The 26,331-nt window shown below is 43.2% G+C and overlaps 1 protein-coding gene across 2 annotated transcripts in view; it reads left to right on the forward strand.

The window, feature by feature from the left end:
- LOC147747584 (interferon-induced protein 44-like) overlaps positions 1 to 26,331 on the forward strand; it is a 343,399-nt gene that overhangs the window by 293,459 nt on the left and 23,609 nt on the right. For both annotated transcript variants that reach the window (XM_086954223.1, XM_086954227.1), the window contains one exon: positions 14,630 to 14,730. In XM_086954223.1, coding sequence (XP_086810349.1) covers positions 14,630 to 14,730 — 101 coding nt within the window. The remainder of the gene's footprint in view (positions 1 to 14,629; positions 14,731 to 26,331) is intronic.

The raw sequence follows: 26,331 nt of genomic DNA on the forward strand, positions 1-26,331 counted from the left end.
AATAACTCTTTCAGAGGAAGTTGTGGAGAATTTGTGTAGCACTTAATAATGCCTTCTTTAGACAGCAGTGTTTTTTGTAGTTGCAAGAGGTTGTAATTTCACTTATTTCAGAGTTTATGACCTGCCACAATTTTGAATATTAATTTCCCAAAACGTACAGTCTCTCATTCCCTCTGGTAATACACCCATGACCACCATGAGTGATGGAGTAATTTCTTAGCATATTTCTAGTTGCATAAAATTGATGTTAGCGTAAGAGTAATCATCAAGAGACATCTTTGTTCCCTAAGAATGTGGGTGGATCAGCAAAAACACATAAACACACTCAGTAGGGTTAATTTTAATATCTGATAGAAACTTCTAGCCGCATATTCCTTACCTTAGACTATTTCTCAAGTGTCATACTGGATCTGTAAACTTTGAGCAGTACGCCTGTGTGCCAGTAGGAAGCATCCATGCTCCATGTCAGCTCATCAGCGTCATCTGTGCCAAACGTGACATGTGCTATTTCTATATAGGTGCCACCCCAGTTTTCTTTTCTCACCAACAATGTAGATGCTGAAGAGCTACCTCAATGATTTTTAGTATTTTCTATTACTTTTGTTGAATTCTTTTTAGCTTTTTGCTTCCAGTGTGTGATAGGAATGTCCCATAAGAAACTTGTGGGGTTTAAACCCCGGGGAGCTTCTCACAAGTAAATATCCTTTGTAGGCTTCCACCTGGGTTGCTTGGGATAAATAGCAGATATTACAAGTTGTTGGAGAATAACATGCGGATGTTGGTGTTTTAACACACCAAAATCTGCATAATCTGGTTAATACTGCATGCTTTTTCCCTCCGAAAGTTAACGAAGGTTGAGATATTTAACGCCTACCAACTCATAATTCCGACCCATGTGTAAACAGGGATTTACTTATTGGGTCGCAATATAACGGCCCACTTGTAAACAGGACCAAAGTTTCTTGTTAAGATAGTGTCAGATGGGACACTGCAATTTCGAGTGTTCAGTCATTTGCTTTACTTTGTGTTTATGGTCATCACGGAAGGATACATTGCACTTAACTGGATAAAGTGCGTGGAAGCAATGAGAAAGTACTGATAAAGCTAGTGGGTCCGGTGTTAGCTGACAACCTTTTGGCTTTATTAGTGCTTCTTTTGTTTTGTCATGACTTTTGAAAACATTATTGTTGGGGAAGCTGCTGAGCCCTCATTAATTAAAAAAAATATTAGCTACAAGCAAAAATAAAAAGCACATTGACCTGGCACTAAATAGAAGTATGTTGTTTGTGGAGGTTTGACTCACATTGACGTAAGCCAATGACTAAAGTGGGCTGACCAACTGCCCCATATTCTGTGATGTAGTGGGTAGAAGAAAAATGTAAATGACACAATAACGGATGAATCTGCGAAATTGTCCGGCCGAAAGACCGTATAAGATAGGGTAATATTTAAAAAGCGCACTTATACCCACGGGTGTCAAGGCACTGAACGGATGGGGGAGTAGGGATTGGCGCCACAGAAAAGCGTCCCGCCCCATCTGGACTGATAACGATCTTATACATATCGAAACGTCTTGTCTAATACTATACCTAAACATGCTCGGACACACAAGGTAAGTAAAGGAGTTTTGGCTATGCTAAATGTAAACAGATCAATCAATCAATCAATAGTGTTTATAAAGCATGCTATTCACCTGTTAGGGTCTCAAGGTGGCGGGGGGGGGGGGCATCTCCGTTGGAGTCTTTCGAAGAGGCAGGTCTTGAGATCTTTCCAGAATTGGTCCAGTGTCAGGCTTCATAGGAGGTGGAGTAGGAGCTCGTTCCATTTCTTGACTGCAAGGTGGGAGAAGGACCAGCCACCCGCTCTGTTCCTGTAGAAGCATGGGACGTGGCTAGGGAGAGGGCGGCTAATCATAGGTTCCTCTTGGGTGCGTGGAAGGAGAGGCGGTTGTTGAGGTCCGATGTTGTGGAGGGCCTTGTATGTGTGCATGAGCAGCTTGAAAGTTATTCTTTTTTCGACGATTAGCCAGTGAAGGTCGCAGAGGTGTTGGGTGATTTGGTTGCACCTTGGGATATTGAGGATTAGTCTCGCTACAGTGTTCTGGACAGTCTGGAGTTTGCGGAGGAGTTCCTTATTGATTGTGGCGTAGAGGGTGTTGCCATAGTCCAGGCATGCGGAGGAGACAGCGTTGATCTGGCGATTCATTGTGAGCGATGAGCCCAGCATGATGCCAAGGCCAAGGTTGCATGCATGGTCTGTCCGTGTGGGTGGGTTTCCTAGGGTAGGGGTCACCAGTTGTTGTCCCATGCTTAGGGAGTGGAGCCGAGGATGAGAACTTCTGTTTTCTTTGAGTTGAGTGTCAGGCAGCTTCATAGCTTTCATCCCTTCTTGTAAGTTGTGCCTAGTGCTGTTGGGTTCCTTGGTGAGGGAGAGGATGAGTTGGGTATCATCGGCGTACAAGACGATGTTGAGCCAATGGTTTCTGGCGATGGTTCTGAGGGAGGCCATGTAGACACTAAAGAGGGTGGGGCTAAAGGCGGATCCTTGGGGTACTCCGCATCGGATCTCTGTTTGTTTCTAGAGGAAGGGCGGGAGTCTTATTCTCAGTGTTCTGCCAGTGAGAAATCAGCGTAGCCAGTCTAGGGCCTTTCCTTGGATGCCAGCTTCGTGGAGTCTGGTGGCTAGTGTTCGGAAGGAGACCATGTCGAAGGCTCCTGAAAGTTCTAGGAGGATGAGGGTTACTGTTTAGCCTTGGTCGAGGAGAGCACGTATATCATCTGTGGCGGCAAGGAGGGCAGTCTGAGTGCTGTGGTTGTTGCAGAATCTGGATTTGAAGGTGTCCAGGATGTTGTTGGCTTCTATGAAGTGCGCTAGCCGGGTGTTAACGGCCTTCTTGATGACCTCGGCTGAGAAATGAAGCAGCGAGATGAGCTTGAAGTTCTTCAGAACAGTTGGGTCTGCAGAGGGTTTCTTCAAGAGGCATTTGACTTTGGTATGCTTTCAGTCATTGGGGAAAGTGGTGGTCTCGAGCGAGCAGTTGATTCTCTGGTGTAGCTCGGGTACGATATCTGTAGCAGCCCTGTGGAAGATGTGAGGCGGGAAAGGGTCTGAAGGTGCTCCACTGTCGATGTTCTTCAGGGTCTTATGGTGTCTTCTGTCATGAGTGGAGTCCACGTAAGTAAGGTCTGTTGGGTGGCGTCTCTTGGGGCGGGGTTGGGGTGGTGCAGAGGTCTTCGAAGTTATCGTAGAGCGTCTTGATCTTGAGGTGAATAAAGGAGCTGTGTCTGTTGCAGAGGTCTAGGGAGGGAAGGACGTCCGCTGTTTTGCTGTTGGGTTTGGTATAATTCTGTATGATGGAAAGAGTTCCTTGGTGTTGTGGGCTTTGGAGAGGATTCTGTCTTGATTGAAATTCTTCTTTGTGGCTTTAATGAGTTGGTGGTGTGCCGTGGTGGTGGTTTTGTAGGCAGTGGGTGATTTCAGAGTTTTGTTGTTTTTCCATGTCTTTTCCAGCTGCCGGCAGAAAGTTTGGATTCTTGGAGAGCCGTTGTGAACCATCAATCAATCAATCAATCAATCAGGGTATTGTTAGCGCGCTACTCACCCGTGAGGGTCTCAAGGCGCTGGGGAGGGAGGGGTCAGCAGATCCGTTCAGCCGAAGAGCCAGGTCTTGAGAGTCTTCCTGAAGGTGTTTAGGGAGGGTGTTTGCCTTATGTCTGCCGGGCGCTCCTTCCATATTTTGGCCACGATGTCAGAGAAGGATCTTCCGCCTGCTCTGGCTCTGTGGATGCGTGGGGTTTCGGCCAGTGTGAGGTTGGAAGATCGGAGTTGCCTTGTGTGTACGTGCAAGTTTATTCTGTCTTTGAGGCATTCGGGTCTGTTCTCTTGAAAAAATTGCAACAGCTAAATAAATAAGCTATGGCAAAGCCAATTAGTGTGACTTGCATATTGATTTATAATGCAGACTCAATGTTGTAGTGTTTATGACCACATTACGACCTGGCTTATTTCTTCACGTTATTAATATTATACCATCTTACAATGCCCATGCATGAGGAGCTAGCCTCCTCATATCTTTATTCCCCTTTAGCCCTCATTCTTCCACCTAAATTCCACCTCTCTGCACCCCGCAAGTTCCAGTGACAAGAATGCGGACCTCTTAGATCACTACCGGGATACATTACATCTCCCCCCACTTTGAAAAGCTTTAAGCCATGTATTCAATGACTCTTTTACGTTTCTAAGTTGTTCTCTTTGACATGCTAGGACTGGTTTCTGTTGCATGGTGTGTTTTACAGTTAAGCTCCTCCTCGCGTCCCCATTCAGCCTCTGCTTCAGGTTTCTCACCCTCCTCTTGCTCCGTTTTGTGATAAAATGCTATAATATTTCTGTTAATTGTTTAGCTCGGCCTTTAGCGGTGACCATTGTCAGTTTGCTTCCTCTTTCTCTGAGGGGACAGGGGTCATACATTGTGTCCATTTTCTTTGTTTGGTGTTGCCGTACCAGCATCCAATCACCCATGCAGATACTGGATTTGATGGCCCTTCTTCCTTTATCTGAATCCTCTTTCATTTTCCATTTTGCTTTAGAGTCTTTGGCTTGTATCGGATCATTGGTTTGTTGTGTGCACTCTTGGTTTAGGTGGTGGCTCCAGCTTGGCATTCTAGACTAGCTTTCCTGCCCATGGATGAGTGTGGCCAGGCACTCATATTCAGTGTCTGTTGTTGGGATGTGTGGTCTTGTTCCGCCTGCAGTGTTGCTTTCTTTAGAGTTCTCATTGTACTATCCAATTGGCTTGTGGCCAGAGAGGTGTGATTTTCTGGTGTTAGTCTAGGTGAGAAGCAAAGAGATCAATGTCTTGCTCGTTGAATGGAGTCTCATTGTCATTATTGACTATTTCTGGAATGCCAGCTTCTGCAACATTTCATCTAGCTTTGGGTCACCGTTTTTGCACTGGTAGATAAGTGTTTGGCAGCAGTAAATCTGAAATATACATTTATCAGTTCCAAGTTGTGTTTTCCGGACGAGAGGGGTCCAAAGAAGTCTATCTCAATTGTGTGCCACACTGCTTCTGGTAGGTCTGACATTTGAGGTGGCTTTGACTGCTCACTCATCTGACATGGGTGACATTCTTTAAGTTTCTCTTCTTCTAGCTGGTCAAGTCTAAAAATTGACATCTGAGCTCGCAGTGCCCTCTCGGTTGCCACTATTGCTGTGTGACCTTCATGTGCATGATGTATGATTTCTGACTGAAGTGATTGCGGAATGTCTATCCTGGTATCTTTTAGGATTATTCCTCTTGGTGTCATGGTTAGTTACTAGTGTACCTGCTGAAATGTTGAGAGTTCTTTCTCACTTGTTCCTTTACCCTGTCTTCCAGATACCTCCATCTCCCTCTTTAGGTCTCGTGTTTGGCAGCGCATGCGCTGTCTCAGCAAGACTTAAAGTAATCTGTATATTGGCTTCACCTCAGTGTAATTTCTCCTGCCCCTCCTGATTGGTTTAAGTTTGGCGCTGCTGTTGTTTTCTTGATTTCTGTTGGCCCTATGGTCACTTCTGTGTAGTCCTGAGGCAGTAGCGCCTAATTACAGTTTTCCTCCGCTTTGGTCGCACTTAATTGCGTGCAGTGTGCCATCTGTTTTTTATGCCTGACAGACATATCAGTCCTTGCCGACAAATGCAAGCGCTGGTGGTGGTTGGGGGCATGTCCCCCACTCTTGTTTAACTTTGGTGTAGATCTTGCAACGTTTAGGCTGGCTGCAGTGGACGAAAACAAGCCATTTTCTTATAATGATTATCAGGCCGAGACAGATCATGTCACGAGTAGACAATAATTTTGCTGGGGGTGTGTTGTTTCTTTTGTTGTTTTTGGGTGGTGAAGTGGAGGGCGAGTGCCACAGCCGTGTCTTGTGCATGTACCGAGCTGCATGCACTAACGTTAAACTTCACGCCTTTGGACAAAAACAAGCCATTATCTCATAACGATTATCAGGCCGAGACAGCTCATGTCACAAGTAGACAAGAATTTTGCCGGGGGTGTGATGGTTTTTCGTTTTTTTTTGGTGGTGAGGTGGAGGGTGAGTGCCACGGCCGTGTCTTGTGCATGTACCGAGCTGCAGGCACTGACGTTTAACTTTCACGCCTTTGGACAGAGGACATTTTCACGTGCAAACTTTAGATAAAGCACCAGTTCACCGGATGCCAGATTGATACACAAATCTAGACAGCGAAACACCCTGCAGATAAGAGAAATGTCCTACCAAGGGTTGTCATGAATCCTGTGTTACTCTTCGAATTATTTACATTTCCATAGCGCTGCACCCAGGCCGATGTCTGTGTATTATCTTTTTACTGTAGTTGAGTCACAGAGAGGTGCTTCTAAATGTCCACACCCTGTGGCGCCTGAGCAAGGCTGGTGGTTGTGGACAGCAGGTTCCGTAGGCATTAGTGCTTGGCACTGGCTTGCTTGAAGTGTATAAGCAGTGTGTTGTGGCTGCTTTCATAACATAGCTAGTAGTATCTTAGTTCTTTGTTCAAAACTATATTGGCCTTAACCTGTACTCTCAATTCTCGAAGGATTAAGTTAAACCAATCAAATCTAGATTTTCCAAAATGCACAGAAATTTACTAAGCCCATTAAGTTATGGATTTGTACTAATGAGAAGCCCGGAAATTAGTGTAGCATGCAACGGTATAAATTAATACTGCTGTAGTGTAAACGCACATTCTCTGGATTAAAAAAGTACTATGAAAAAGATATAACGTGGTATTCCCATGTCTTTCTCCTTACGTTTACAGACCACTCAACATCACGGTTGTCATCAGGACTCATCAATTGCATAAAGGGGGCACTGTGTACAAAAAAGTTATATTTATCCTGTGTGATACACAACTATGTAGTGCCTCAGTAGTCCTAGTCAGTGCTTAATTTGAGGTCCTGGTTGCTGATGAAGCCCACCTGCACTTACTTTTGGGCCCCAGCAATTATTTTTCCTCAGCAGACTTTGACCCGGCAAGAGACGGAAATCTACAGAAAAGGATAGGAAGGAGAAAACAAAACAAAAAATGCAGTGGGAGAAAGCAGCGACTAAATAGAACGTGTAGGAGTGAGTTTGAGGGTAGTGTCTGATGATGGATTGAAGATGCATGAGGGGGAATCTAGGCTTTGCAGCCTTGGTATTCAGTACCAAGACCTACTGCAACGGCAGCTTCTGAGCAAACGTGTAGGCCCGGCACTTATTATTTTAGAAATTATGCACCAATGCTACTATATTTAAGGTTATGTCAAGCATGCCATAGGCAGTTCGATGAACATTGATGAATCTGAAAAGAAATATTCGAGTGGGCATTGTTCAATCCCAGGCACCTTCACTGATCACCTTAATGGATGGATTTCTTATAAGATTTTATATGAAATATCACCAATTCGTCGTTAAATATAACTTCCTTTTGAGAAAAAAACCTATAAACATGTATAAACATGGCCAAGTATGATCTGCACAGTTAAAACAAGGTCATATTCAGAGAGTATTTAAAACATGAACAGCTGTATACCGCACAAGGGCAAAGCAAGTTCTACAAGTTTTGTTACTTCTGAGTCACAATGAAATGAGCAATACACGATGAAGCCGGAAAGTCTGTTTCTTTTTCTTTCTGAAATACATGATCTGAGTGTAAACAAGAGTAAAGTTGCTCTATCAAACGTACTTTCAGATAATCAAATGCAGATTACACTATCCTATGTAGATTTAAATCCACAAAGATCATTAGAATCGTAATCTCACCAATAAATAAGAGCTGAGGCCAATGTAGGTAGAATTGGTTATAAAACAAATGCACATGCATACAGAACAAGCAGGGCGTTGCAGAGGAGTCAACTAGACGTGTGAAGTGAGTGAACCACAAAATAACATGTTCAATAGAATATTGAACACGTTGGCACTTCACTAACTAAATATGGAAAGAATAAATATTCAGACCTGACACCTCCAGGGTCGGGATTAAAAATCTGCCCGGGCATGCTAAAATAAAGTGGCCAACATTTGGATATTGCCTTTCCAATTTCAGCAAAATATTGCTTCAGCGAAACTTCATAAAAAGAATGGGGGGAGGTTTCTGACTGAGGGAGGTTTTCTTAACTTTACTTAGATAAAAAAAAAAGCATGGTTAGTTCACTATGGTGAAACACACCTGAAAACAAGTGAGTCCACTTTTGCTCAGGTCCCCTGCTCAATATGCATATATTAATGGACCGGCCCAGCGAGAGGAAAGAAGTGACACCTCTACCCTGTTGTTGATAAAAAGGAGGTAATGGATGCTCATCTGCTTCCAGAAAGGTCACTCAGGCACTCACTGGGCCGCGGCCGGCATCCAAACAACGCAGAAACCGCCCAAATCAGTCCCCAGGCTGCTCCAACAAGGATTTGCAATGCAGTAGGTCTCACATTTGCGAAACTTGAAGCTACTGGCTACTGGCATTTACGTCCCGCGAGGATGCGCGCGGGACGTGCCGGACAAAGCCCGGTCGAAGGGCGGACAGTCTAAGACAGTCCGAGACTGGCCGTGACTGGACTGGGCCAAGATCTCTGCTTGAAACAGCATTGTGAGTTGCCTTTGTTAAATATTTGTTGCTGTAGCTAAGTAGAGTGTTGGAGTTAAAATCGTAACACGATTTGCTGATACCTATTGGGAATATCGGGGTAAGGGCTATTCTCTGCGTTTAGGCGACATGTCTAAGCCAAAGACCCCCCTAGTACCAAACACCATGGACAACTATCTGGTCCAGGTGGTTACTAAAATTAATAATGATAGAAGGTCCTCCTTGGGCCTGAGTTTATTCCCTACCTCTACCGTGGTGGAAGACATGCCTGTAGACACATTTGAGCCAGATATTAGTAACGATGCCTCATTACAGGACCTGCCTGATAACAACACACTAACACAACTTGTAGTGGCAATAGCTGAGACTGACACAGAGAATATACTTTAAGAAGAGCTAGTACTAATAGAGGATGAGCCCCCGGTACCTGTACCTGCACCAAGAGCAACCAGAGGGAGGAACAAGGGGGACACGGGTCATCCCAAGCGTGGTGGGCTGCGCTCAAGTAAAAAAAAAAAAAAACACCCCACCCACTAAGAGCGACATAGTAGATGGTCGGGGGCCAAATGGGGGAAAATCACTGTTGGACGAAGATCATCTCAAGAGAATAGTAAACATGTTGGATATTAAGATAAAGGCTATCACAAAACCATTGCTGGCCAAAATTGACCAATTAACAGAGGAGGTGCATAGATTAGGGGGGCTATTATAGAAGACCCTAGAAGAGGTGGGAGACATTCCAAATCAAGTAGTATCCAGAGTAGAGTCTAAAATGGCCCCAACAGTTCATTTGCCAGGGGGCAGAGAGAATGTAACTCCCCCTACACCTACGACAAATCATCAGGGGGAAGGGGGACAGAATTTAGCTGAAGGGGATTCCTCGAGACCAAGGGATAAGCACATCGCATCTTGTCCAGAGAAAGGCCCAGTAGAGCTTATTGTTGAGGCCTCCCCCCTGGTCTTGGTTTTGGCTAATGTTCCGCATTTGAAGCCCGGGCAAATAGAAACTACACCTTCCCTGATAAGTAAGGCACTGCATTGGCTAACCCAAAATATGGCGTTCTCACCTGGGGGCATCTAACAGTTGGCAGAGGAGATAGTTAAAGCAAGGAGAGTTGAATAGATAGGGGGTAGCCACAAAAAAATTAGGGGAGATTGTGTGGTGTTGCATCTTTCAGGCCCGGACGTTCTCCCGAACATTTTGTCTAACATATACCCACCCCAACGTAGAACAGCTGAGATTATTCCTTTAACATTGGACTTCTTCTATACTAGACGAGGTAACATTTTGAATCCCACCATATTAAGAACAAAATGGAATACTGTGGCTAATAAGGGGAATAGGAGTTGTTCGAACAGTAGCTGGGGCGTGACTCTTGAAAATAGGTTCTCGGCGCTATCAAACCTAAATGAATGCGACTGACTTCATGAGACAGAAATTGTCGAACTCCCAAATATAGTCTGGCTCGATAACAAAAGTTCAAGTTGCGACGAGAGAGGGACAGATAATGCAGCTTCGTCCGGTAGCAGGGTAGAATACTATGTAAATGAGCGAGGGATTGACCAGGACGCTTTGGTAATGAGGAATGCGAACATAGTGGTGGGGGTTCCCGGTGGGTCGCCCAAGCTCAACCTTAGCAAATTTAGTGGCAACAGGACACATAGTTTATTATTAAATACAGGGGTGGAGTCCTCGAGCTATGATGTAATGTTAACCCAGGATCTAGCCAATCCAGACTTAGATAATGGAAGTTTATCCCTCCTTTCATGGAACATTGCTGGAATAGCAAATAAACAGGCCTCTCCAGAATGGTGTGAGTTTATCGAACACTACGATATAATCTTGTTCCAGGAATCTTGGGCACTGAACCCAGTTCACCGGCTTGGATTTCTAAATTTTTATTTCCCGGCAAAAAAAAACCTCAAAGGGCGGCCATCAGGAGGATTGATAATCTGGGTACGACAATCACTGAATTGTAAAATCCAGGAAAGATTTCTTAAATCCAGCGATATACTGTCAATTACGATCACCTGGGCAAATGGTCAAGGGACGGCCCTTTTTAATATATATGCCAGGGGAGTTGCAGGGGGGAACACTTCTGAGGTGATAACAGCACTCGATAATGATCTCGAGCATCTCCCACCGTATCTATCCATCTTGGTGGGAGGTGACATGAATACCACCTTCGAACCTCTGGGACAGGAGGATTGTGCTATGTCCTCAGAAGAGGATAGCAAATGGGGAGTGCCCCAACTGGACCTGCCGTTGGTCAAGAGATGGACGGATGTAGCAATCCAAGTTAAGAGCATGTGTTTAGCAAGGGGACTTAGAGCAGCAAACGGGCGTACCCCGTCGGACCAACAGGGGAGCTGCACATTTGATAATGGAATGGCTAAAAGCTGCATAGATTACATTCTGGTGGATGTGAGGGATTGGCATAGGCTGCTAGACATGAGTATTAAACCTAGATTGGAAAGCGACCACAATCCTTTATGTGTGGATTTACAACTTAACAAGGGGTCGCAAGCTCCAAGTCTGGGGAGGGGCGCAGTGACCCTGGATATAGTTTCTACTAATAATCAGCGACACGTAAGGTGGGGCAGATATTAGAGGACCTAAAGAAAGCAGTAGCCGATGAGGTAGCCACGATAAAACAACATTGTACCAAACCTAATTTTATCAAATTTATGGAAGTAGCTCACACTGAGTTCTTTTCCAAACTTCAAGGGTTCTTTTTTAAAACCAGTAGGCCATAGAAAGGCGGTAAAATCACCTCCCAGGCAGGGGTGGTATGACCAATCTTGCAGAAGCGCACAACTGAAACTTAGTTTTGAACTTAGGAGTAGAAACATTGAAGGAGTAAGGAAGGCCAGGGACGCATAAAGAAAGGCCCAAATTAAAGCAAAAAGGGATTGGGACGAAAATCATTGGCTTGACTTAAAGCTTGCATGTGCAGCAAAGAATCAAAAAGAATTCTGGGCAATCGTTAAATGGGACAGAGGGGGTAGCAGAACGCCCCCAAAACAATGTCGCAAAGAACCTATGGGTAGACTTTTTTAAGCCACAGTATTCATGTAAATTAGACCCTTGCCATTCTCCACCACCTCCCGAGGTCTTCTTTAGAGGGGAATTGTTTACCCTGGGTGATGTGAATATAGCATTAGATGGGGTGACCAGGGGGAGAGCGCCAGGCATGGACGGAATCCCGGCCGATGTATTTCTAAGCGACCGGGATTCATGGTGCCAATACTTTGTTTGGCTAGCCAATTCGCTCGCCCAGGGTGCACCAATACCAAATTCTTGGAAGGGAGCGGAAATTATCCCAGTTTTTAAAAAAGGTGATAAGGCACTACCCAGCAATTACAGACCCATCAGTCTCATTGATTCTGCTCAAAAGCTGATGGGCCGTTAAGTGCAAAATAAACTACAAGCATGGATAACTGAGAAGGACATCTTGTCTCCGTTTCAGGCTGGTTTCCGCCCACTAACAAGCTCCATTGATCAGGTCTTTTATTTTTTAGCTTTATATTGGAAAAATGGGACCTTGAGTGACGGTCCGTTGTATGCTGTATTTGTTGACCTGAAGTCAGCATTTGACTTAGTCCCACGGCAAAAACTGTGGAGTGTCCTTACGGAAGCTGGTATCAGTCCCGAATTACTGACATTGTTAGTCCGCATGCATGAAAATAACTATGCCAGGATCAGGTGGGGGGCTCAGGGCGAAGTAACTGATACTTTCCCTGTAGAGCGTGGGGTTAGACAGGGATGCGTCCTGGCCCCCACCTTGTTTTCAATATATATTAATGGCATAGTGGACTACTTAAGGAAATCACCTACTGATGCTCCAATACTAGATGGGGTTCGAGTGCCCGTACTTATGTTTTCTAATGATACGCTGTTGGTTTCGCGAACCCCTAGTGGCCTCCAGAAGGCATTAAATGCATTTGGGGATTTCTGCCAGATTCCGGGCTTTGAGTTAAACACTTCCAAAACTAAGTTCAAGTGTATGAACTCAGCCAAAGCATTTAAGGGCATAATCACCTACAATGGGATTGCTTTAGAACAGGTTGACGCTTTTACATACTTAGGCATCTCCCTGCAGGGCAACATGAAATGGAAGACCCATATATACACTGCAGTCTTAAAGTTTCACCAAGTAGCAGGTGCTGTAGCACTAAAATATAAAACCTCATTAACCAAACCTATATCTCCAGTTCTGGAGATTTATAGCATGAAGGTGCTAAGTGTTTGCCTATATGGCTCAGAATTGTGGGGTTTTTCCAACCTGAGGGAATTGACTATAGCCGAGAACAAGTTTCTACGTCGCCTGGTGGGTGTCACGCAGAGTACACCAATTGTTCCCCTATTGCTTGACCTGTGAAGGAAAAAGATTGAGGACCTGGCTCGGTTGCGTCCATTACTATTCTGGAGACGGATTATGTCAACGCCGGAGCTAGGCCTCTACGCCTCTGCACTTATGGACATCATCAAATCCGACCGATTTCACAAAATTGTATGGCTCAAAGAAATCCGGAGCCTGCTAGCAAAACTTCATCTTGATCACCTCTGGGCCAAGATTGATACAACTGCTTTCCCACCTAAGGAGACCCTGAAAAAAATGTATTGGGATATGATTTGGCAATCTGTTTTTTGCTCCATACCAAACTCCAAGTTAACCTGTCGATTCTTGGAGATTAAATCTGTTCCATCCTGCGAAGCATACTGGGACCTCATTACAAGACCCATGGACAGAAAACTGTATTTGCAATTTAGAACTGGAACTATGCCCCTTAATGCTTTTACACAAAAGTGGTTGCCGAACCAGGACAATAAATGCCACCATTGCAAAGTCACAGTTGAGGATGTTTCGCATTTTTTGTTTGTTTGCCCTCTCTATGACCGCCCAAGAAAAAGGTGGCTAAACCCAGCGTGCCAGAACTTAGGGACACGCAGGTGCCTTGTGGCGCTCAGAATATTGGAAACAGACTGTTCTCCACATTTAGCGATTGCAGTAGCAAAATTCTTAGGGTGGGCATGGATCATACGCACTCGTACTTTAGTTTGCGGAGATGCAGACAATGTAATGTGATTTTATGTGCACCATACCTATTAATTATGATCTATGGATGTAAAGTTTTTAGTATCAATGTTTTTCTTCTTAAATATGAAGCGACAGCACAACTAGTTTAATGTGAGTTTTAATATTTGATTGTATTCTTAATCTTAGTATTTATTGATATAAAGATAGGGTGTTTTATGCTTTTATGACAAGCTGTTGAATAAAGCTTTTTGAATTTGAATTTGTATGGCAAAAGGGCTCCAGTTCACGTGACATTGATCATTGTTCTTCGCTGTTGTCTGCCCATTCCTCACCTCTTTTTTCAACTGGTTCCCACATAATTGTCAGTTTTTCACTGAAAAGTGCTATGAAATCATAAAATTAAACATATGAGTTCCACTACATGAGTTGCAATTATTTACTTACATGAATTTTTGTGTATTTATTTCATACCTGAATTGTCACTAATGCTCTAAACCTATAATAGTATGATGGTTTAAGAGGTAGACACTTTTGCAGGCCAGTCATGTATGTTATAATGTACTCCGTGTAATTTGACATTTAGCACTAGTGCAGCAGCATTGCCAAACCAGATGTCGCAGGTTTCATGTTGATATCGTTGGTGAAATACATATTTATAAGTCTCATGTGTACACCAAGTGGACTAATACTGGTTGTCGCAGGTTTGACTACCAGTTGGTCTACTAAGCTTTGCATCCTTCCGAGAATGGTAAAGTTAGTATGATTGAGTTGAGTTGAGTAATAATAAACATGTTATTCAGTGCCAAGTAATCTCTTAGGTTGAATGTGGCTTTCAGAAATGTATGTTATGTCTACTTAGGGGGCTTAAATATTTTCATGCGATGGTTGGTTTAAAGTGTTTTTCAGATTCAGTTACACAAAAAGATTTTAAAATGTAAGCAAAAACAGTTCAAATCATTTGACAAAATACTATAATTTCATTTTTGTACAGATGTGCCCCACCTTGTTTTGCTAACCAAGGTGGACGAACTCTGCCCTTCAGTTGCTGAAGATATCAAGAATGTGTACATAAGCAGAGCTGTTGAAAAACAGGTAATATTTCAATATGATAACATGTGATACGAATGTATCTACTGAACTTTTTCACCTTTAATTCCTTCTTGTGGTGTTGCGCATATTTTAAATGTAAAGTGCAGTTTGCCTATACCTATACATATATATATTCACTGAAAAAACATAGGTTTCACACCAGTATAGTTAGCTGAACAGTTTACTCATACAAAACCATTGAAATTCCCACGTTATAGTTAGTTGTACTCACTATAACTCGCACGCCCGCAGTCCACTGCTGATGATGTCACATATTACATCATTCATGACATGGTCAGTGACATCACTGATGACATCTCTGATGACATCATCCAGTGAATTTGTGTTCCTGCAAAGTTAAAATGTGTCTAACATATTGAAGAATGAGTGTATGTATGAGTGTCTGGATGATGGATTTAGTAGGTGCGTGACTGACTGTATGAGTGAGTGATTAAATGTGTCTTACTGAATGCATTGGTTAGTGACTAAACTGTCTGAATGTGTGCATCAGTATGTCTGTTGTTGTGGAAGCTGCTGCATGTGTTGATCAGTAGCTATATGAGTGGCTATATGGGTTATTAATTGGTTGTCTAAGTATTTGAATGTGAGGTTGAGTGTGTGTGGGAGGCTGTGAGGTGTGTGACTCTGTGCATAGGTGTTACCAGTTCTTTCACTAGGTATATGGGTTCAAGAGTGAATGTAGAAACAGCTGTATGGGCGGTAGTCTGTGTGCATGGGTGTGTTGCTGAGTGAATGGATATATCAGTGCTCAATGTCCATGTAAGTACATATATAAACACAGTGCATGTGAGAGTTGGCATATATAAATGACTAAACATCAGATCCTGTGATTGCGTAAGTGACTGTATGGATCAATGTGTACTTGTATTAGTGATTGTAAAAGAGAGTAAGTATGTGTTAGTATATGTTTGAATAAGTAAGGTTTAGTGTGTATAAGTTTGTAGTTGATGAAATGGGAGTGTGAATGATTCTTTGCATAACTGACTAGGTGTTTGAGTAACTTTGTGGATGAGTGTCAGCATGTAAGTGTCTGTATAGGTGTATGAGTGGATATGATAGTGTTGTTTGGTGAGTGTTTGTATTTATGAGTGATTGTATGGGTGAATGAGTGGATGTGTGTGTAGACCTAGGAATCAGTGAGTGCGTATGTAGTTACTGCAATTGATGTGTCATTAATTTCAGGAATAGTAGTTTGTATTTAACACTGGTGTATCAAAGGTTAGATTAGAGTGTGAGGAGATGCATCGTATTATCACATGAATGATGTCATCAGTGATGTTATCAGTGATGTCATTTGAGATGTCATCAGTGATGTCACTGACCATGTCATGAATGATGTAATATGTGACATCATCAGCAGTGGATTGCGGGCGCACGAGTTATAGTGAGTCCAACTAACTATAACGTGGGAATTTCAATGGTTTTGTATGAGTAAACTCTTCAGCTAACTATAACTGGTGTGAAACCTATGGTTTTTTCAGTGAATATATATATATATATATATATATATATATATATATATATATATATATATATATATATACAAACTATGACGCAGTTTGGCAGGGTCCCCTGCCTTAATCACATGTAGAGCAGAACTCCCAACATGAATTTAAATGTTTTGTTACCATCACGTGGAAACACAGACTTAGACAAAACACTTCACACAAACTTTTAAAGCCCAATATTACAAATTCAGTTTCTTTATAAAACAAGCGGAGTGTAATAATACATTGCATTAATAGTGTTGCACTCTAACATATAATAATTCTTATTGTTTTTTTTTTACCTATAAAGTCGCTCTCTATGCGTTTTTGGTATGTTATTCCTTTCAATGAACTTTATTGTACCAGACATCCAAGCCCTTCTTGAGAATTATTCAGACAAGTGTTGTGCCATTGCTCAAATCACCAAATGTATCCTTTGTTGTTTTTCTTTAATGGCAAACACCACTACTCCAACTCCTATGTGGAGTAGTGGTGTTCACCATTAAAGAAAAGCAACAAAGGAATTATTGAGTTCAGAGACTTTTTACACATAAATGAACTGTGGGATCTAAGGTTCAGCCCGTCTCCAGCACCCACAGTAGAGCTCGCCAGCTTTGAAACTGATTGCAGAGTACTATATATATATTACCTACTGGTGGTCACCAGTAGGTAGTTATAGTTAGGACCTAGTTACCATAGGAAAATGGCAACATTCTATTCCCAATAACTTTGGCGCTGATTGACGAATTTTCTCAAAATTATCAAAACTACTTCTTTGTTGATATCAGCTTCCATGTTGAAAGTTTGGGGGTGATTCGTTAAGGGGGTGGGCGAGAAAAAAGGGGGGTCCCATGTTCATTTCCATAGGAAACTTTAGACAAGGCTACAGGTCGAACGGGTGAACGGAATTACCCCATATTTGGCAGGGAGAAGGGTCTTGGTCTATAAAGAGCGCTTGTGTTTATTTGGTGTAAATACATTAATTCAGAAGTTTTTGAGAAATATCGAAATTTACAGATATCGATATTTGGGAATTCTGCCATCTGATTGGCTGAGGTATTACGAGCATGAGCTTGCTGCTGATTGGCTGCGAGCGGTTGCAACTAGGAAGTGTTGGCTGTCGTTTTGTGATTCTGCTGAAGGCAGTAAGGGGAAAACAGGGTGAAAAAAGTGGTAAAGAGAAGGGTAGGAGCACTGTAACCTCTGTGGGGTGTTTAGGGTGTGCTATAGAGGGGGTGTGAAGCAAAGTATTCACCCCTACCGGTGTGAAAGTGCTGGGCTACGGAAATTAAGTGAGGTATTGCCTATAGTCTGATGCTGGTATGGTGAGTTGGTGCGGGAATCGGGCATTAAAGCGTGAGCCTAAATTGTGTGTCTTATTCTGTGAATTCATGTGCCGTGGCCGCTGCACTACAGTTGTGGAAGTAGTATTAGAATGTGTTTATAACTACTAGGACTACTACTGACTCGTACTGGTCTGAAAGTCTTGGGGTACAGAAAATATGTGAGGTATTGTCTAGAGTCTCATGCTGCTAAGCTGAGCTGCTGCCGGACTCCGGGATTAAAGCGTGAGCCCAAACTGTGTGTCATATGCTGTGAAGTCATGTGCTCTGGCCGCTGCGCCACATGTAGTTATAGCTACTTGGATAAACGTTTGTTTCGAAAATTGTAGCTTGCGTATTGTGCTTATGGGGCGTTATAGAGGGAGTGTGAAGATAAATTTGTGCGTATCAAATCAATTCGGTATTTGTGAAGTGCTAACTACTCACTCCTAAGGGTCGCGGCGCTGGGGGCGTACGCTGTGATGCTGACGAACTCGGGGTAAAGTCGCTGAACTACTGACCCCTACTGGTCTGAAAGTGCGGGGTACGGAAAGTGAGGTATTGCCTAGTGTCATGCTGTTAAATTGAGCTGCTGCTGGAGTCAGGGATGAAACAGTGAGCCTAAACTGTGTGTGGTATGCTGTGAAGTCATGTGCTCTGTGCGCTGTGCCACACGTGTTCAACTTGTATATGGTGCTTAGGTGGTGTTGTATAGGGAGTGCCAAGGTAAATCAATACGGTATTTGTAAAGAGGCAGCCTGGGATCAAAGCGAGAGATCTGTGCTTCAAAGAGAGATGGTCTGGACGCTGCGCCACAGCTGTGTGGAGAATACATTTTGGCGAGGGTCCGGGAGTTGCCGTTATCTGGCCCTAAAATAGCGGGCTTAAGTTGTAAGTTATAGAGTGGCTCTAAAAAGAGCCCTTGTGTTCATTAGTGTGGATGCACAGCTTCAAGTTATTCTGGAAAACTCGGTTTCCCTGATCTGTGGAGTATACTCCATCACTTCTGTATATATCCGCTGTATCAAAACGTAAATTGTTGTTGTATATGGACCCCATTTTGTGGTCTCTGAGGTATGCAGACACAGCTTTGTTGACTTTCTTCTGAGATTTTTCAATCTGAGGACACAGTTGTTTGGACCATTTCCACTTCTGTCTTTGGAATATACAAAGACAGTTTGAGGCAAAAGTAACAGCCATTGTCCAAAGGTGTCCTTCATAAGCATTTCCAAACCTACCCCAGTCAATGTGCCTAGGTTGTTACCACCACAGTGCACAATCATGAGGTCAGGGTGTTGGAGATGCATACAGGTTTTAACCAAAGGCAACAATTGGTGCCACTTCAATCCTCTCTGTCCAAACCATTTAATATCCACATTTTGTAAATCTAGGTCTAAGTCAATACGTCTCTGTTCTGCATACCTCTTTCACCAGAAAAAATAGCTATGTCCTACGATCCACCCTAGCATTTTGAAGGTATGGCTGGAAGGTATGGAAATATGTCTGTAGCTCAAGCAGTTCCTTCATAGAATAAGAGATATGTGTAAAGATGGAGAACTAGTTTATTTTCGCATACAAAACGGTACCTTATTGGAAGATGAAAAGCATTGTTTTTTATAAGTAGGGTGCACATTTGTTTTGTGGAAAAGTATTTTTGTGATTGGTTAAGAAAAAGCAGTTTGTATGTGGAGTACATATTATAGGATAAGATTTACTCAACCACACCTGCTACTTACATTTGGAAGGCACTGTTCAAACTTAAATCAATTGTGCACTTTTAACCTGCACGTGCCGTTAAATGTTCGAGAAAATGTTGCAAAAAAATATCGTTAGGTTTAAAAAAAATTATAAACTTTAAACCTCCACGTGTAGGTGATTGTTTCGGGTGTCTTGTTTTCTTGTAATAAATCTACTCATTGGATCCACTGCTGTCTGCCTTTTCACTACATAAATTTGGCGACGAGCGGGAGAAGGTAATAAGAAAGCATCACTCGGCAATATTTCAAAATTGCTTGCGTTGTGCTGAAGACCAGTTTTCTTTGTGAAGCTGTATCTACTCATGCCGGGTTCGTCGGCTCATTGAACTGTCATCTGACTTCTGGTAGGATTTATATTTTGCGCTTCCTCTGCTTCTTCACTACATTCTGGTCGCTGTACTACACGTGTGTAAGTAGTGTTAGGATGCGTTTATACTAGCATATGCATAATGGTCCTAGGGAGGGTGTCATGTCAGGCGCTGGGCATACAATGTCCCGGGGTGTGCATTTGCCGGACATTTGTGTTTGCTATTAGAGAGCCGGTGCATGGCTTCCATCCTGTGATAGCAAATACTTGTTTGACTACTTGAAGCGAGAGGAGGAAAACCTCGTAACGCTTTAATAGAGGGGATGCTGATGGTAAAAATGGAGAAAAAAAAGAAAAAAAAGCGGCGTTTCACCTGTTCTTTTAAATGAGGCCCATGGTGAGTAATGTTCCATGGCCAATCCAATTATTATATTGCAGGGTCTCTGTAGGACTGGGGATCTTAATGTCACATGTACATTAGGCTCCGCAGGGCACAGAGATGTTTTGCAGCCTAGGGGACCTCCACCTTCCCGGGTATTGTTTACTAATTGTTCGGGGGATTCGAGGCCAACTAAAGTCTGGGTATCGCCACACTCCGGGGATTTATTTAAATATGCCGGGTGGGCCTCAGCAGTCCTTGAAGCCTTGGTGGTCCTAGGCAGTGCCTTATTTGTTTGGTAATCACATTGGCAGTACTTATGTTGTTATAAAGTGATACACTCATTGAACTCTTGCAGTTGTACAATTACCCAGGCTTCATTTGTCTAATGGTCAGTTAGATTATGTTTCGTAGGTGCACTCTAATATTAGATAAGTTTGTCCTTAAAATCTCCTATAAACAGATGATTTTCACAATAAATAATAGACAAGTGTTGTCAGAAAAAGAAGACCTACACACTCAGTTATTTATTTGAAAAAAAAGTAACCTTTATTAAAAACACAAATAAATACAAACACAACTTTAATAGAAGAAACAGTATAATTAAAAAATGTGGGTTGGGCTCCAGTGGATGCAGTGTAGGAAACCCGTAAGACAAAAATGAAACATAAGTATGTGTGCTATGTGGAAGAGGTAAAGAAAGATAGTCCGAATGAAAGGATGATAGTGAGAATGGAAGGAAGGTGGAGTGGGTGGAAGGGAGAAGGGGAGGGAGAGTCAAAAGAAGAGAGGGTGGAGGAGACCGAGCATTGGCCTACTGCACCCAGGCCTTAGTGTTTACCCTCCCATCACCCGTTTGTCTAGGACGCTGGGGTCTGTTAGAAAGAGTGTGGTTGAGCAAGTCCTTAAAATGAAACATATGCTGCCAGAGATTATGGGCCATATTATCAAGGAACGGCGATAACATTATTGCCGCTTTAGCAGCAGGAAACTGCAGCTAAAGCGGCGATAAGAGGTTGATAATATGCCCTTGCGAATTTATTCACAAGGGCATATTATCAAGCCCATTATAGCTGCAGTTTCCTGCTGCTAAGGTGGTAATAATGTTATCACCGTTAATATAGTTGTACATTATTTACGGGAAAATCGCTTGCATGCACCTATGCAACCAGGGTGCTGCACCCCAGCCCCTTCCCCCGCACTATGCTCAATTGTAGGTCTTGCACACTGAGGCTTCACTGCTCACCTGCCACCACCAGTATGTCCCGCGACATGTTGGTGCTAGCTCCGAGTCCGGGGTTCGATTGTACGGTCGACGAGGTCTCTGGTTGGGGACGGTGTCTTGATACCACAATGGAAGGTGTCAGAATGCCCAGGGCATCATTGCGGGGTCAGCTCCTGCTCCGCCCTTCTTGAGGCAATCAATGGAATGTCTGAAAAGGGAGAAATAATTTAATGGTGGAAATGTCTGGAGGTAATTGAAGGTTAATTTCAAGCTTGATAGAAAATAGGAGTTGAGTGCATCCTTCATGTTTGAAGTACGATCTACCAACTGTTAGTGGTAAGCGTGGATCAAAGAGGAGATTAAGTGCTCGAGAATTCACAAGGTTAAATAATTATAAGGTATACGAAGGTTTATATAGAAAAAAACAGAGAGCATGCTAGAAGCATAATGTGCATGTGTAATGCAGTGGCGGAAGCCTGTGTGCATGTACACTTAGTAACGAGCTCACTACAGTGTCCTAAAAGCCACCGCCACGTGTCTGTAGGGCAGCGCTGCCCGCTGGCTCAGGCCTACAGTACGGTCCAGCAGGTCCTTAAAATGAGACAGATTTGACTGAATGAGGTCAGAGATCACATCATTACGCACAGCAACATCGCTTTTTTGCACGTGAGCACTCAGAGATCTGGGCCTAAATCCATCATTTAAAATGCTTTTTTGCACTCCACACCACCCCAGTTCAGACATGGCCATATGCAAATCAGTCTTGACTCTGTGCCTCATGGGAACAGTCAAGCCCGAACTGTTTAAGCCATGTCTTTCCTGGACCGGGAACAAGCATCCTAGGACCGGTTTCTGACTATCAGACGTCATCAGCCAGGGTAGCTTGACTCAAGTGGTGTGGAGAGCACAGGACTCACTTCTGAGCATACCCGTCCCACTCGGAGTGACAAATGCAAAAACAACAGTTGATGGACAGAATGCAGAACAATGTCATACATTCACTCCACACCACCCCAGTTCAGACATGGCCATATGCAAATCAGTTTTGAGCCTGTACCTTATGGGAACAGTCCAGCCCGAACTGCTAAGCCATGTCTCTCCTGGATGGGAAACAAGCATCCTAGGACCGGTTTCTGGCTATCAGCCGTCATCAGCCAGGATTGCTTGACTCCAGTGGTTTGGAGAGCACGGGACTCACGTCTTAGCATACCTGTCCCACTCTGGGTGACAAATGCAAAAACAACAGTTGATGTACAGAATGCAGAACAATGTCATACATTCACCCCAGTACAGAAATCGGGGCCTAAATCCATCATTTCTTTGCACTCCACACCACCCCAGTTCAGACATGGCAATATGCAAATCAGTCTTGACCCTGTGCCCCATGGGAACAGTCCAGCCCGAACTGCTAAGCCATGTCTTTCCTGGACTGGAAACAAGCATCCTAGGACCGGTTTCTGGCTATCAGCCGTCATCAGCCAGGATAGCTTGACTCCAGTGGTGTGGAGAACACGGGACTCACGACTGAGCATCCCAGTCCCACTCGGGGTGACAAATGCAAAAACAACAGTTGATGGACAGAATGCTCCCATGAGGCACAGGGTCAAGACTGATTTGCATATGGCCATGTCTGAACTGGGGTGGCTTGGTGAGCAAAATAACGATGGATTAAACCCAGATTTGTGACTGGGGGTGAATGTTTTGCTATTGTGCGACATTCCATCCATCATCTTGAGTGTTTTGCTGTTCACCCTATGTGGGAAGGGTATGCCCAGACGTGGGTCCCATGCTCACTAGGCCACTGGAGTCAAACTATCCTGGCTGAAAACGGCTGATAGCCAGAAACCGGTCCTAGGACGCTTGATTCCGGTCCAGGAAAGACAATGGCTTGGCAGTTCGGGCTGGAGTGTTCCCATGAGGCACAGGGTCAAGACTGATTGCATATGGCCATGTTTGAACCGGGGTGGCTTGGTGAGCAAAATAAAGATGAATTAAACCCAGATCTGTGACTGGGGTGAATGTTTTGCCATTGTGCAACATTCCGTCCATCATCTTGTGACTGAATGAGGTCAGAGATCACATCATTACACACAGCAATATTGCTTTTTCGCACATGCACGCTGTGGCTGATGCATCCCACCCCTCCCGCAGCACTGTACTCAAGAGGTGTCTGTAGGGCAGCGCTGCCCGCTGGGTCAGGCCTACAGTACGGTCCAGCAGGTCTTTAAAATGAGACAGAGATGAGACTGAATGAGGTCAGAGATCACATCATTAGGCACGGCAACATCGTTTGTTTGCACCTGCGCAGCCAGGGTGATGCATCCCACCCGTCCCGCCACACCGTGCTCAATTGGAGGCCCTGTGCACCCAGGCTGCTCGGTTTACCTGCTGTCATTGTGTGAGCAAACACTACGGGCAGCAGTGCTCACAATTCAGATGGAGTGTTGATTGCAGATTAGTGTACACCTCATGGATCTCTTTCGTAGACAACGGGCAGTAGGGCTCACAATTTAGATCCTGTGTTGATTGCCAGGAGTGGGTACACCTCATGGATTCATTTCTTTTTTTTATTGCACATTGTGATATGCGAGGTGGACGCAGCATATCACCTGAGGCAGTGTGGAAGAAGAGGGACGTGTGGCGTTGTGGCTATCCTATTTATACGTACGCAAAGTGGGCTGGGCTTGTGTACGCCAGGCCAGCGTTGGGGTGTGAATAATTATTCCAGGGACCTGGGCGTTGTTCAGTTCCTGTCTGGCCAGGAAGTGTACATATGTTTGTTTCTTTTGTAGTTTTGACCTGTGTAATTTAGATTAGTGTAGCATGTGTTGGGAGGGCGGACACTATCGTTAATGAGATGGTGTTTTGAAATGATTGAATGGTGAGCATTATATGTCGTTGTTAAGGTTGTGGCTATGCGCAGACACACTTGTTAATGGTGTGCAGTATTATTGACAGTGTTGCTATCGCGAAGCGTACACATGTGAATGTGCTCGAATGGAGGGAGGATCAGCATTGAGGCTACGCGATACACAGTGATAACACTAATTATAGTCAAACAATGTATGTCAAATGTGAATCTGAAAGTCTCACATATAACACACTACCATATTGGTAAAGCCTGACAACAGAGCGTACAGCAAAATAAATCTACACATTGCTGTTTATTGTTTGTCACATGTGATCTAGGATGTGCACTCTGTCCGTGGCTCCTGATACTTCTTAGAGCCATGAATACAGAGTCCGAAAGGGAGCACAAAAATGTGCACACACAGACACCAGGGGCATTGTGTAACACATATTTTTTTTTTTAATGGAACGTTTGAGATGTATGGCAATCACACGTGGAAGGCTAATATACAGAGCATGAATATTGATCGCTTGCTCTCATTAACTGTTTAAAGTTATTTAGATATACTTTTGAGACAAAAAAAAGGGAATGGCTTACCCGGCGCAATACTATACATCTGTGACGTAACACAGGGCCTGGCAGTGTGTACTCCTCGCATAAGCAAAGTGCAGCAGGCTCAACCCCATACGTACATGACGTATCGCGTGTCTTAGTACTGTGTACAAATCGAATACGAAAGTAGCACATGGGGTGTCTTCATGCGTACATGATGTTATGCGGGACGCAGTGAAACGAAGTAGTCGGATACAAAATGTGCATTATTTACGAGTTCAGAGATATGGCGGATAAGATTCGTGTAGTGATGGAGTTTGGTACGCTACTGGTATGGGAGTGCAGTTTTCTCCCCCCCCAAAAAATATATACATTTTTGGGGGGAAGATATAAAACATGACATAGTTTTTAAAGTAAAAAACAAAAAAAGAAGTATAATAGAGTTCCAAAATATTTGAAAAAATATAGGTTTTAGAAACATTAAAATATTAAATTAACATTTAAAAAACCTTAAAAATGTACTGAAAATAACATAGGTTTCAGGCACTTTATAGTTAGGAATTAGCATTTAAAAAACCTTAGATATTTACTAAAAAAAACATAGGTTTCATGGATGTTATAGTTAGTTGAACATTTGACTCATATAAAACCAGAGAAATCCGCCTGTTCTACTTAGGTGAGCTAACTATAACTCGCGCACCCACAATGCACTACTGATGATGTCACATATTACATCACTGATGACATCTCAAATGACATCACTCATGACATCACTCATGACATTATCCAGTGAATGTGTGTTTCTGTAAAGGTTAAATATGTTTTATATATATATGCCAAGGTGTATTGAAGAATGAATGCATTTACAAGTGCCTAAAGGGATTATTTAGTAGGTGTGTGACGTACTGCATAAATGAGTGATTGAACATGTCTTACGGAATGCATTGGTTAGTGACTAAACTGTGTAAAAGTCTGTATTAGTCTCTCCGTTGGTGTGTAAGCAACTGCATGGGTTGCTGAATAGCTACATGAGTGTCTATACAGGTTATTGATTTGTTGTCTGAGTATCTGCATGAGTGCCTGAGTGTTTGTGCGGGGGGGTGTATGAGTCTGTGCATAGATGTCTGAGTGGGTGATTCAGTATGGATTAAAAAGTGAATCTGGGAAGGACTGTATGGGTGAACTAGTGTGTGTATAGGTGTGTTGGTGAGTGAATGAATGTTTGAATGCTATATCTGACGACATATGTTTTAAGGCACTATATGGGAGTGTTGGAGTATATAAATGAGTTTACGTGAGACTAAGTTATTTGAAGAGTGCGTGGTTAAATAAGTGTCTGCTTCTATCAGTGATTGTATAAGACAGTAAATGTGTGTTAGTATCTGTTTAAATAAGTGGTGTGGTATGTCTAAAAATAACGAAGTTGGTGTGTATAACTGTATACATGAGTAAATAGGTATGTGATTGATTCTTTTCTTTACTGACTAGGCGTGTGAGTAACTCTATGGATGAGTGGCAGAGTGTGACTGTACGTATAGATGTATGAGTCCATATTATAGTCCTGTATTGATGAGTAACTACAAGTATAAGTGACTGGATCTGTGTGTAGACCTTGGAAATAGTGAGTGGTATGTAGTATATGGCATTCTTGTGTACGGTTTCAAAAATAGTCTGCATTTTAGAATGGGTGTATCAAAGTTTAT

The sequence above is a fragment of the Lissotriton vulgaris genome, chromosome 1_1, assembly GCF_964263255.1.
Source record: "Lissotriton vulgaris chromosome 1_1, aLisVul1.2, whole genome shotgun sequence".
In the NCBI taxonomy this organism is placed as follows: domain Eukaryota; kingdom Metazoa; phylum Chordata; class Amphibia; order Caudata; family Salamandridae; genus Lissotriton; species Lissotriton vulgaris.